The 14,652-nt window shown below is 38.5% G+C and overlaps 1 protein-coding gene across 1 annotated transcript in view; it reads right to left on the bottom strand.

The window, feature by feature from the left end:
- Positions 1 to 2,238: 2,238 nt before the first annotated feature.
- nelfcd (negative elongation factor complex member C/D) overlaps positions 2,239 to 14,652 on the bottom strand; it is a 47,270-nt gene continuing 34,856 nt past the window's right edge. The window contains exons 12-15 of the mRNA XM_079490967.1: positions 12,827 to 12,922; positions 11,870 to 12,010; positions 4,255 to 4,384; positions 2,239 to 3,170 (exon numbers count right to left, since the gene is read on the bottom strand). Coding sequence (XP_079347093.1) covers positions 3,136 to 3,170; positions 4,255 to 4,384; positions 11,870 to 12,010; positions 12,827 to 12,922 — 402 coding nt within the window. The 3' untranslated portion in view covers positions 2,239 to 3,135. The remainder of the gene's footprint in view (positions 3,171 to 4,254; positions 4,385 to 11,869; positions 12,011 to 12,826; positions 12,923 to 14,652) is intronic.

A 14,652-nucleotide genomic window follows, 5' to 3' on the forward strand; every position in this document is an offset into this window, starting at 1 on the left:
CTAGAGCCGTAAAAATCTTCTCTTATGGGGGTCCCTGGCATATCTTTTCAAATGGGGTCCGTGGGCTAATTAGTGTCAATTTTGGGGTCCGTGCCATGAAAAAGTTTGGGAACAGTGAATGTACTGTTTAACACTAGAGGAGACCAGAGACGCAGTCAATGTACTGTTTAACACCAGAGACCCAGTGAATGTACTGTTTAACACCAGAGACCCAGTGAATGTACTGTTTAACACCAGAGACCCAGTGAATGTACTGTTTAACACTAGAGACCCAGTGAATGTACTGTTTAACACTAGAGGAGACCCAGTGAATGTACTGTTTAACACCAGAGACCCAGTGAATGTACTGTTTAACACTAGAGACCCAGTGAATGTACTGTTTAACACTAGAGGAGACCCAGTGAATGTACTGTTTAACACTAGAGGAGACCCAGTGAATGTACTGTTTAACACTAGAGACCCAGTGAATGTACTGTTTAACACTAGAGGAGACCCAGTGAATGTACTGTTTAACACTAGAGACCCAGTGAATGTGCTGTTTAACACTAGAGGAGACCCAGTGAATGTACTGTTTAACACTAGAGACCCAGTGAATGTGCTGTTTAACACTAGAGACCCAGTGAATGTACTGTTTAACACCAGAGACCCAGTGAATGTACTGTTTAACACTAGAGACCCAGTGAATGTACTGTTTAACACCAGAGACCCAGTGAATGTACTGTTTAACACCAGAGACCCAGTGAATGTACTGTTTAACACCAGAGACCCAGTGAATGTACTGTTTAACACCAGAGACCCAGTGAATGTACTGTTTAACACCAGAGACCCAGTGAATGTACTGTTTAACACCAGAGACCCAGTGAATGTACTGTTTAACACCAGAGACCCAGTGAATGTACTGTTTAACACTAGAGACCCAGTGAATGTACTGTTTAACACCAGAGACCCAGTGAATGTACTGTTTAACACCAGAGACCCAGTGAATGTACTGTTTAACACTAGAGACCCAGTGAATGTACTGTTTAACACCAGAGGAGACCCAGTGAATGTACTGTTTAAAACTAGAGACCCAGTGAATGTACTGTTTAACACCAGAGACCCAGTGAATGTACTGTTTAACACCAGAGACCCAGTGAATGTACTGTTTAACACCAGAGACCCAGTGAATGTACTGTTTAACACCAGAGACCCAGTGAATGTACTGTTTAACACCAGAGACCCAGTGAATGTACTGTTTAACACCAGAGACCCAGTGAATGTACTGTTTAACACTAGAGACCCAGTGAATGTACTGTTTAACACTAGAGGAGACCCAGTGAATGTACTGTTTAACACCAGAGACCCAGTGAATGTACTGTTTAACACCAGAGACCCAGTGAATGTACTGTTTAACACCAGAGACCCAGTGAATGTACTGTTTAACACTAGAGACCCAGTGAATGTACTGTTTAACACTAGAGACCCAGTGAATGTACTGTTCAACACCAGAGACCCAGTTAATGTACTGTTTAACACCAGAGACCCAGTGAATGTACTGTTTAACACTAGAGGAGACCCAGTGAATGTACTGTTTAACACTAGAGACCCAGTGAATGTACTGTTTAACACTAGAGACCCAGTGAATGTACTGTTTAACACTAGAGACCCAGTGAATGTACTGTTTAACACTAGAGGAGACCCAGTGAATGTACTGTTTAAAACTAGAGACCCAGTGAATGTACTGTTTAACACTAGAGACCCAGTGAATGTACTGTTTAACACTAGAGGAGACCCAGTGAATGTACTGTTTAACACTAGAGGAGACCCAGTGAATGTACTGTTTAACACTAGAGACCCAGTGAATGTACTGTTTAACACCAGAGACCCAGTGAATGTACTGTTTAACACCAGAGACCCAGTGAATGTACTGTTTAACACCAGAGACCCAGTGAATGTACTGTTTAACACTAGAGACCCAGTGAATGTACTGTGAATGTACTGTTTAACACTAGAGACCCAGTGAATGTACTGTTTAACACTAGATACCCAGTGAATGTACTGTTTAACACTAGAGACCCAGTGAATGTACTGTTTAACACCAGAGACCCAGTGAATGTACTGTTTAACACCAGAGACCCAGTGAATGTACTGTTTAACACCAGAGACCCAGTGAATGTACTGTTTAACACCAGAGACCCAGTGAATGTCCTGTTTAGAAGTACTATGAGACCACAGTAAACACACGTCTTCAGTCAAACGTATGAAAGCAAAAACATGCCATTTTTTATTTAAAACGTGTGAAAATCAACATATAAAATATAGAAAAAAAAACAACCTAAATATATTCTTATGGAAACAAAAACATGTGCATTTGAAGTGTCTGTAACTCCAAAACCTCTTGGATTAGAGACTCCATATCCTCCACATGCACACAGGATTAGGGCAGATCTACAAGCTCGCAACGTGTCACAGTGTACGCGTTGTGCGAGCTTGTAGATCTGCCATGATTTCATCCATGTCGAATCATAAATCAGGCTTTACTGAGGGGGGGAAAAACAACAAAAGAAAAAAGAAACCATTTTCCAGTTCACTGTTTCTGTCTCGGGTCCTTCATCTGCTCTGTCCTAGCTCCTGTGTCCTAGCTCCTCTGTCCTAGCTCCTCTGTCCTAGCTCCTCTGTCCTAGCTCCTCTGTCCTAGCTCCTCTGTCCTAGCTCCTGTGTCCTAGCTCCTCTGTCCTAGCTCCTGTGTCCTAGCTCCTCTGTCCTAGCTCCTCTGTCCTAGCTCCTTGCGCCCAAAAATAGAAGATCTACAAGCTCGTAGCGCGGCACCGAAAAATCGAAAATGCAGCGCAAATCTTTGAATATATATTCTTTCAGAGCGAACGTTTTTAACTACATATTTTCAGATGGGGGTCGGCGGCCAAATACATATGTTTTGTGGGGTCATTGACATGAAAATGTTTGAGAACGACTGATATAGAAACATGGGGTTTCTCAGAAAACTGTCGAATGTAGAATGTCCTCACTCCTCAGGTCTAAAACGCACTGCGAGGACAGATGGAGCTACAGCATAGAAGAGGACTCTCTCTCTCGGAGGTGGAGTTAGTTGGTGTCATCTCTCTCTCTTGGAGGTGGAGTTAGTTGGTGTCGCCCGATTCAGTTCATCATGATGAAGTTACCCTTGCAATGAGCTGAAAACAATAAAACAAAACAATAAATAACACAGTAGGTGAGCTGGGTGTTTATACAGTAGGTTATCATGCATTAAAGTCTGCTGAGTAAAAGCGGACATGTCTTTCCGGCACCCCAGAGCTCCTATTTTGAAGGACTTCCGGCACTGATTGTGTTTAACATTTGCTTTCATACGACAGTGTGAAATATCCAAGACTGTTGAGATGTGATGGTAAATGCTCCTGAACATAATTGCTAGTTTGAGCACTACAAATGCTTAAAATAATATAACATTGTCACCTGATGAATTCCACTCACGGCCGAAACGGTGCGTCTGTGACTAGGATGTGGGTGTTTTAACCGTCTGCCCGCCACAAACCAGGAACACCAGGGTGTAAATTAGTACCCTAGCCCGCCAAACACCAGACTCTCGTGAACCAGGGTTTACATTCTTTAATCCAAGTTTTAATTCGGATCGTATCGTAGCTAATGAAGCTATCGCGTAAACATTGAGTGAGACACTGGCCGCGGCCATTTTGAAGATGCGCGCGCATCCACTTGCATTGTAAGCCCTGTCTTCAAAGCCCTGTATCTCAGAAAGGACATTGAGGGGGCAGTTTCTGGCCCAGACAAGCGTTTTCAACGGCCTGTAGCAGGCGCTGTGATACTCGCGGTCAGCTTTTTCCACCGCCGAGCGAGACAACAACAACCGGTCATGATACCACACACAGCAGTTTCTCACAGGAACAATGCCATTACGGATATTTGGATCTTCAAAGTAAGTGTTATGCGCGATAAAACCTTGGCAATACGCTATCGAGGGATTAATTCATGCTGGCGGTAAATGTATTATTTAATATAATAAACACTGTTGGAGCTAAGGCTGTGTGCGCACTGCTAATACCAGCAACAGCTTATGGATGAGAGCTTGTAGATCTAATGTCGCTGTGCAACCTTCTTGTTGTGACTATGGAATCTATAGGACTCAAATCAGTCGTTGAGACTGACAACTTTAACCAATCAATGATCTAAATGATACTATAAAACGTGTAAGTGGTGTTAGCTGAATGCTAACGGTGTTTTTTTGCTAAGGGAACAACTTGCCGATGAACTCAGCGACCGCGTCGTGCTCTCCTTCCGCCCGGATGGTCCCGGCGATGCTGTCGTTCTCCAGGATGGGAAGAAACAGCTGCACGAAGTCTGAGGTGTAGGGGGGGGCGATCACATCCAGGACCTGAATGGAAACAAGACCACAACCAAGAAAAACAAGGCCTTTAAGGAGGGAAACACAGTAGAACTGAGAAGTATACAAAAGGAAATTAAAAGAGAGGTTTGGGCTAGTAAAAAAAAACCGAGAGCCAACTTAGAGCAAATAACCTGAGCTCTGCCTGGGATGGTATGAAAACCATAACAGGGCTGAAAGTAAACGGCAGGAAAAAGGTTATACTAGCCAATTACAACTGTGACCAGCAACTGGCTCAGAGCCTCAATGATTTCTATGTTAGATTCGATACCCACGACTTTAGTGAAAACCACTCGGAGATCAGAAACAGACTTCTGTCTGCCCCCCCCTCCAGTTCTTTAGTGAAAACCACTCGGAGATCAGAAACAGACTTCTGTCTGCCCCCCCCCCCCCCCCCCCCCCCCCCCCTAAAGGTTCAGGCCCTCATCGGTGACCTCATCGGTGGTCCTACTAAATACCTGTGCTGAACAATTAGGTCCTATTTTTAATCTTTAATCTTTAAATTCTCTCTTAGCCAGCAGAGTACCCTCCCTTTGGAAACGGTCCACTGTTGTACCCATAGCCAAGAGCAGCAATCCTAAAATACTCAACGATTTCAGACCCGTGGCTCTTACTTCCCTGGTCATGAAACAGTTCGAGAGGCTCGTCAAGTCAAAACTGTGGCTAAAACTGAGAGCCTTCTTGACCCTTTTCAGTTTGCTTATAGGGAAGGTAGAGGTGTCCAGGACGCAACAGAGATGTTAAACTACCTCAGTAACAAAGTATCTGATCAGAGATGTTAAACTACCTCAGTAACAAAGTATCTAATCAGAGAGATGTTAAACTACCTCAGTAACAAAGTATCTGATCAGAGATGTTAAACTACCTCAGTAACAAATTATCTAATCAGAGAGATGTTAAACTACCTCAGTAACAAAGTATCTGATCAGAGATGTAAACTACCTCAGTAACAAAGTATCTAATCAGAGAGATGTTAAACTACCTCAGTAACAAAGTATCTGATCAGAGATGTTAAACTACCTCAGTAACAAAGTATCTGATCAGAGATGTTAAACTACCTCAGTAACAAAGTATCTGATCAGAGAGATGTTAAACTACCTCAGTAACAAAGTATCTGATCAGAGATGTTAAACTACCTCAGTAACAAAGTATCTGATCAGAGAGATGTTAAACTACCTCAGTAACAAAGTATCTGATCAGAGATGTTAAACTACCTCAGTAACAAAGTATCTAATCAGAGATGTTAAACTACCTCAGTAACAAAGTATCTGATCAGAGAGATGTTAAACTACCTCAGTAACAAAGTATCTAATCAGAGAGATGTTAAACTACCTCAGTAACAAAGTATCTGATCAGAGAGATGTTAAACTACCTCAGGAACAAAGTATCTGATCAGAGAGATGTTAAACTACCTCAGTAACAAAGTATCTAATCAGAGATGTTAAACTACCTCAGTAACAAAGTATCTGATCAGAGATGTTAAACTACCTCAGTAACAAAGTATCTAATCAGAGATGTTAAACTACCTCAGTAACAAAGTATCTGATCAGAGATGTTAAACTACCTCAGTAACAAAGTATCTGATCAGAGATGTTAAACTACCTCAGTAACAAAGTATCTAATCAGAGAGATGTTAAACTACCTCAGTAACAAAGTATCTAATCAGAGATGTTAAACTACCTCAGTAACAAAGTATCTAATCAGAGAGATGTTAAACTACCTCAGTAACAAAGTATCTGATCAGAGAGATGTTAAACTACCTCAGTAACAAAGTATCTGATCAGAGATGTTAAACTACCTCAGTAACAAAGTATCTGATCAGAGATGTTAAACTACCTCAGTAACAAAGTATCTGATCAGAGAGATGTTAAACTACCTCAGTAACAAAGTATCTGATCAGAGAGATGTTAAACTACCTCAGTAACAAAGTATCTGATCAGAGAGATGTTAAACTACCTCAGTAACAAAGTATCTAATCAGAGATGTTAAACTACCTCAGTAACAAAGTATCTAATCAGAGAGATGTTAAACTACCTCAGTAACAAAGTATCTGATCAGAGAGATGTTAAACTACCTCAGTAACAAAGTATCTGATCAGAGATGTTAAACTACCTCAGTAACAAAGTATCTGATCAGAGAGATGTTAAACTACCTCAGTAACAAAGTATCTGATCAGAGAGATGTTAAACTACCTCAGTAACAAAGTATCTAATCAGAGAGATGTTAAACTACCTCAGTAACAAAGTATCTGATCAGAGATGTTAAACTACCTCAGTAACAAAGTATCTGATCAGAGAGATGTTAAACTACCTCAGTAACAAAGTATCTAATCAGAGAGATGTTAAACTACCTCAGTAACAAAGTATCTGATCAGAGATGTTAAACTACCTCAGTAACAAAGTATCTGATCAGAGATGTTAAACTACCTCAGTAACAAAGTATCTGATCAGAGAGATGTTAAACTACCTCAGTAACAAAGTATCTGATCAGAGATGTTAAACTACCTCAGTAACAAAGTATCTGATCAGAGAGATGTTAAACTACCTCAGTAACAAAGTATCTGATCAGAGATGTTAAACTACCTCAGTAACAAAGTATCTGATCAGAGATGTTAAACTACCTCAGTAACAAAGTATCTGATCAGAGAGATGTTAAACTACCTCAGTAACAAAGTATCTGATCAGAGAGATGTTAAACTACCTCAGTAACAAAGTATCTAATCAGAGAGATGTTAAACTACCTCAGTAACAAAGTATCTGATCAGAGAGATGTTAAACTACCTCAGTAACAAAGTATCTGATCAGAGAGATGTTAAACTACCTCAGTAACAAAGTATCTGATCAGAGAGATGTTAAACTACCTCAGTAACAAAGTATCTGATCAGAGATGTTAAACTACCTCAGTAACAAAGTATCTGATCAGAGAGATGTTAAACTACCTCAGTAACAAAGTATCTGATCAGAGATGTTAAACTACCTCAGGAACAAAGTATCTGATCAGAGAGATGTTAAACTACCTCAGTAACAAAGTATCTAATCAGAGAGATGTTAAACTACCTCAGTAACAAAGTATCTGATCAGAGATGTTAAACTACCTCAGTAACAAAGTATCTGATCAGAGATGTTAAACTACCTCAGTAACAAAGTATCTGATCAGAGATGTTAAACTACCTCAGTAAAAAAGTATCTGATCAGAGATGTTAAACTACCTCAGTAACAAAGTATCTGATCAGAGAGATGTTAAACTACCTCAGTAACAAAGTATCTAATCAGAGAGATGTTAAACTACCTCAGTAACAAAGTATCTAATCAGAGATGTTAAACTACCTCAGTAACAAAGTATCTGATCAGAGAGATGTTAAACTACCTCAGTAACAAAGTATCTGATCAGAGAGATGTTAAACTACCTCAGTAACAAAGTATCTGATCAGAGAGATGTTAAACTACCTCAGTAACAAAGTATCTGATCAGAGATGTTAAACTACCTCAGTAACAAAGTATCTAATCAGAGAGATGTTAAACTACCTCAGTAACAAAGTATCTGATCAGAGAGATGTTAAACTACCTCAGTAACAAAGTATCTGATCAGAGAGATGTTAAACTACCTCAGTAACAAAGTATCTGATCAGAGAGATGTTAAACTACCTCAGTAACAAAGTATCTGATCAGAGATGTTAAACTACCTCAGTAACAAAGTATCTGATCAGAGAGATGTTAAACTACCTCAGTAACAAAGTATCTGATCAGAGAGATGTTAAACTACCTCAGTAACAAAGTATCTGATCAGAGAGATGTTAAACTACCTCAGTAACAAAGTATCTAATCAGAGAGATGTTAAACTACCTCAGTAACAAAGTATCTGATCAGAGAGATGTTAAACTACCTCAGTAACAAAGTATCTGATCAGAGATGTTAAACTACCTCAGTAACAAAGTATCTAATCAGAGAGATGTTAAACTACCTCAGTAACAAAGTATCTGATCAGAGATGTTAAACTACCTCAGTAACAAAGTATCTAATCAGAGAGATGTTAAACTACCTCAGTAACAAAGTATCTGATCAGAGATGTTAAACTACCTCAGTAACAAAGTATCTAATCAGAGAGATGTTAAACTACCTCAGTAACAAAGTATCTGATCAGAGATGTTAAACTACCTCAGTAACAAAGTATCTAATCAGAGAGATGTTAAACTACCTCAGTAACAAAGTATCTGATCAGAGATGTTAAACTACCTCAGTAACAAAGTATCTAATCAGAGAGATGTTAAACTACCTCAGTAACAAAGTATCTGATCAGAGATGTTAAACTACCTCAGTAACAAAGTATCTAATCAGAGAGATGTTAAACTACCTCAGTAACAAAGTATCTGATCAGAGATGTTAAACTACCTCAGTAACAAAGTATCTGATCAGAGAGATGTTAAACTACCTCAGTAACAAAGTATCTGATCAGAGAGATGTTAAACTACCTCAGTAACAAAGTATCTGATCAGAGAGATGTTAAACTACCTCAGTAACAAAGTATCTGATCAGAGAGATGTTAAACTACCTCAGTAACAAAGTATCTAATCAGAGAGATGTTAAACTACCTCAGTAACAAAGTATCTAATCAGAGAGATGTTAAACTACCTCAGTAACAAAGTATCTGATCAGAGATGTTAAACTACCTCAGTAACAAAGTATCTAATCAGAGAGATGTTAAACTACCTCAGTAACAAAGTATCTGATCAGAGATGTTAAACTACCTCAGTAACAAAGTATCTAATCAGAGATGTTAAACTACCTCAGTAACAAAGTATCTGATCAGAGAGATGTTAAACTACCTCAGTAACAAAGTATCTAATCAGAGAGATGTTAAACTACCTCAGTAACAAAGTATCTGATCAGAGATGTTAAACTACCTCAGTAACAAAGTATCTAATCAGAGATGTTAAACTACCTCAGTAACAAAGTATCTAATCAGAGAGATGTTAAACTACCTCAGTAACAAAGTATCTGATCAGAGAGATGTTAAACTACCTCAGTAACAAAGTATCTGATCAGAGAGATGTTAAACTACCTCAGTAACAAAGTATCTGATCAGAGAGATGTTAAACTACCTCAGTAACAAAGTATCTAATCAGAGAGATGTTAAACTACCTCAGTAACAAAGTATCTGATCAGAGATGTTAAACTACCTCAGTAACAAAGTATCTAATCAGAGATGTTAAACTACCTCAGTAACAAAGTATCTGATCAGAGAGATGTTAAACTACCTCAGTAACAAAGTATCTAATCAGAGAGATGTTAAACTACCTCAGTAACAAAGTATCTAATCAGAGAGATGTTAAACTACCTCAGTAACAAAGTATCTGATCAGAGATGTTAAACTACCTCAGTAACAAAGTATCTGATCAGAGATGTTAAACTACCTCAGTAACAAAGTATCTAATCAGAGAGATGTTAAACTACCTCAGTAACAAAGTATCTGATCAGAGATGTTAAACTACCTCAGTAACAAAGTATCTAATCAGAGATGTTAAACTACCTCAGTAACAAAGTATCTAATCAGAGAGATGTTAAACTACCTCAGTAACAAAGTATCTGATCAGAGATGTTAAACTACCTCAGTAACAAAGTATCTGATCAGAGATGTTAAACTACCTCAGTAACAAAGTATCTAATCAGAGATGTTAAACTACCTCAGTAACAAAGTATCTAATCAGAGAGATGTTAAACTACCTCAGTAACAAAGTATCTGATCAGAGAGATGTTAAACTACCTCAGTAACAAAGTATCTGATCAGAGATGTTAAACTACCTCAGTAACAAAGTATCTGATCAGAGAGATGTTAAACTACCTCAGTAACAAAGTATCTGATCAGAGAGATGTTAAACTACCTCAGTAACAAAGTATCTAATCAGAGAGATGTTAAACTACCTCAGTAACAAAGTATCTAATCAGAGAGATGTTAAACTACCTCAGTAACAAAGTATCTGATCAGAGATGTTAAACTACCTCAGTAACAAAGTATCTGATCAGAGAGATGTTAAACTACCTCAGTAACAAAGTATCTAATCAGAGAGATGTTAAACTACCTCAGTAACAAAGTATCTAATCAGAGAGATGTTAAACTACCTCAGTAACAAAGTATCTGATCAGAGATGTTAAACTACCTCAGTAACAAAGTATCTGATCAGAGATGTTAAACTACCTCAGTAACAAAGTATCTAATCAGAGAGATGTTAAACTACCTCAGTAACAAAGTATCTGATCAGAGATGTTAAACTACCTCAGTAACAAAGTATCTGATCAGAGAGATGTTAAACTACCTCAGTAACAAAGTATCTGATCAGAGAGATGTTAAACTACCTCAGTAACAAAGTATCTAATCAGAGAGATGTTAAACTACCTCAGTAACAAAGTATCTAATCAGAGAGATGTTAAACTACCTCAGTAACAAAGTATCTGATCAGAGATGTTAAACTACCTCAGTAACAAAGTATCTGATCAGAGAGATGTTAAACTACCTCAGTAACAAAGTATCTAATCAGAGAGATGTTAAACTACCTCAGTAACAAAGTATCTAATCAGAGATGTTAAACTACCTCAGTAACAAAGTATCTAATCAGAGAGATGTTAAACTACCTCAGTAACAAAGTATCTAATCAGAGATGTTAAACTACCTCAGTAACAAAGTATCTGATCAGAGAGATGTTAAACTACCTCAGTAACAAAGTATCTGATCAGAGAGATGTTAAACTACCTCAGTAACAAAGTATCTGATCAGAGAGATGTTAAACTACCTCAGTAACAAAGTATCTGATCAGAGAGATGTTAAACTACCTCAGTAACAAAGTATCTGATCAGAGATGTTAAACTACCTCAGTAACAAAGTATCTAATCAGAGAGATGTTAAACTACCTCAGTAACAAAGTATCTGATCAGAGAGATGTTAAACTACCTCAGTAACAAAGTATCTAATCAGAGATGTTAAACTACCTCAGTAACAAAGTATCTAATCAGAGATGTTAAACTACCTCAGTAACAAAGTATCTAATCAGAGAGATGTTAAACTACCTCAGTAACAAAGTATCTGATCAGAGAGATGTTAAACTACCTCAGTAACAAAGTATCTAATCAGAGAGATGTTAAACTACCTCAGTAACAAAGTATCTAATCAGAGAGATGTTAAACTACCTCAGTAACAAAGTATCTGATCAGAGATGTTAAACTACCTCAGTAACAAAGTATCTGATCAGAGAGATGTTAAACTACCTCAGTAACAAAGTATCTGATCAGAGATGTTAAACTACCTCAGTAACAAAGTATCTAATCAGAGATGTTAAACTACCTCAGTAACAAAGTATCTGATCAGAGAGATGTTAAACTACCTCAGTAACAAAGTATCTGATCAGAGAGATGTTAAACTACCTCAGTAACAAAGTATCGGATCAGAGAGATGTCGGTGTGTAACCTCATTAAATAAAGACGTTACCTCAGTAACAAAGTATCGGATCAGAGAGATGTCGGTGTTGAGCTTCTCCAGACACCTCCTCATGTAGGTGACGACCGGCAGGACATATCCTCGACTCAGCAGGTGGACCATGCGGTCCAGGAGGGTCTTCTTCAGCTCCATCTGGACGACAACAACAAAATACAAAGTTTTTAAAATCTCATTTAAAAATCTTTAAAAAAAAGAAAAACGTATTTTGAAAAAATATTTTATCCCATTTAGACCTGAGACTGATTCTTAAAAAAATGGCTTCTAAGTCCTGACAGTCTTCTATGTCAGTGGTGCTCAACAGTGGTGCTCAACAGTGGTGCTCAACCATTTTCATGTCAAGGAACCCCAAAACGAGTGGTATTTGGCGACTCATTTTGGGGTTCCTTGACCAGAACATGATTTCTTTCCCACCCTAAAACATGATCATCAGGTAATATTATAATATAAGGAGGAAGAACTTTTTCCAAAAAGTGTACAGTATTTGTTAAAATCATGCTTTTATGTGGACACGCCCACCAGTTCATTAAGTATGCCTGGTTTGCCTGGTGGGTGGTGATGGGTGGTGATCCACCTGAACTGAAGCCGCACCCACAGCTGTAGTTGTATGATAAAGGGGGAGGGGTTAGGGGAGGGGCTGATAGTGTGATGTCACTATATTACTGTTTATTTCATTGGCCCGTTTGACTGTCAAGGGTTCAGCCTCCAGGAAGAAACCCTAAATACAAAGTTAATACACCATTGCACATAAAAACGACTCCAGGGTGTCTAATGAAGTACTGTCACCTCATAGACACATGAAAAACTGGAAAAATACAAAAATTGTGGCACTCCATCTTTAAGATATGAGAATCACGTGAGACCTACAGACCCCCCAGGGACCCCCTCCCCGGTGATCCCCCAGGGACCCCCTCCTCCCCGGGGACCCCCCAGGGACCCCCTGGTACAGACCTGCTCCATGACGTCCAGCTGGGAGTGTTGCGTCTCAAACAGCTTGATGAGCAGCTGGAGAACCTGAGGGTGGAGCAGCTGGTGGCACGTACAGATCTACAAAACATGTTATCACTGTGTTACTGTACATATCTACAACACATGTTATCACTGTGTTACTGAGGACAGAGCACATACAGATCTACAACACATGTTATCACTGTGTTACTGAGGACAGAACACGTACAGATCTACACAACATGTTATCACTGTGTTACTGAGGACAGAGCACGTACAGATCTACAAAACATGTTATCACTGTGTTACTGAGGACAGAGCACGTACAGATCTACAACACATGTTATCACTGTGTTACTGAGGACAGAGCACGTACAGATCTACAAAACATGTTATCACTGTGTTACTGAGGACAGAGCACGTACAGATCTACAAAACATGTTATCACTGTGTTACTGAGGACAGAGCACGTACAGATCTACAACACATGTTATCACTGTTACTGTACAGATCTACACAACATGTTATCACTGTGTTACTGTACAGATCTATAAAACATGTTATCACTGTGTTACTGAGGACAGAGCAGGTACAGATCTACACAACATGTTATCACTGTGTTACTGTACAGATCTACACAACATGTTATCACTGTGTTACTGAGGACAGAGCACGTACAGATCTACACAACATGTTATCACTGTGTTACTGTACAGATCTACAAAACATGTTATCACTGTGTTACTGTACAGATCTACACAACATGTTATCACTGTGTTACTGAGGACGGAGCAGGTACAGATCTACTAAACAAAGAATCACTTTATTATGAGATCTACAAGCTCAAAACGTGTCGCAGCGTGACGCGTTTTGAGCTTGTAGATCAGCTATTTTTTGCTACTACAGTAATGTGCACTGTGGCCCCTCTGGAGTGAGTGTGGAAATATATTGGCCCTCGCCATCGTCAAAGTTGACCACCCAGTAGTATCTCTGACTGAACTAACTCATATAAACTAGTATCTCTGACTGAACTAACTCATATAAACTAGTATCTCTGACTGAACTAACTCATATAAACTAGTATCTCTGACTGAACTAACTCATAAACTAGTATCTCTGACTGAACTAACTCATATAAACTAGTATCTCTGACTGAACTAACTCATATAAACTAGTATATCTGACTGAACTAACTCATATAAACTAGTATCTCTGACTGAACTAACTCATATAAACTAGTATCTCTGACTGAACTAACTCATAAACTAGTATCTCTGACTGAACTAACTCATATAAACTAGTATCTCTGACTGAACTAACTCATATAAACTAGTATATCTGACTGAACTAACTCATATAAACTAGTATCTCTGACTGAACTAACTCATATAAACTAGTATCTCTGACTGAACTAACTCATATAAACTAGTATCTCTGACTGAACTAACTCATATAAACTAGTATCTCTGACTGAACTAACTCATATAAACTAGTATATCTGACTGAACTAACTCATATAAACTAGTATAGCTGACTGAACTAACTCATATAAACTAGTATCTCTGACTGAACTAACTCATATAAACTAGTATCTCTGACTGAACTAACTCATATAAACTAGTATCTCTGACTGAACTAACTCATATAAACTAGTATATCTGACTGAACTAACTCATATAAACTAGTATATCTGACTGAACTAACTCATATAAACTAGTATCTCTGACTGAACTAACTCATATAAACTAGTATCTCTGACTGAACTAACTCATATAAACTAGTATATCTGACTGAACTAACTCATATAAACTAGTATCTCTGACTGAACT

The sequence above is a fragment of the Electrona antarctica genome (genome assembly GCF_951216825.1).
Source record: "Electrona antarctica genome assembly, chromosome: 21".
In the NCBI taxonomy this organism is placed as follows: Eukaryota; Metazoa; Chordata; class Actinopteri; order Myctophiformes; family Myctophidae; genus Electrona; species Electrona antarctica.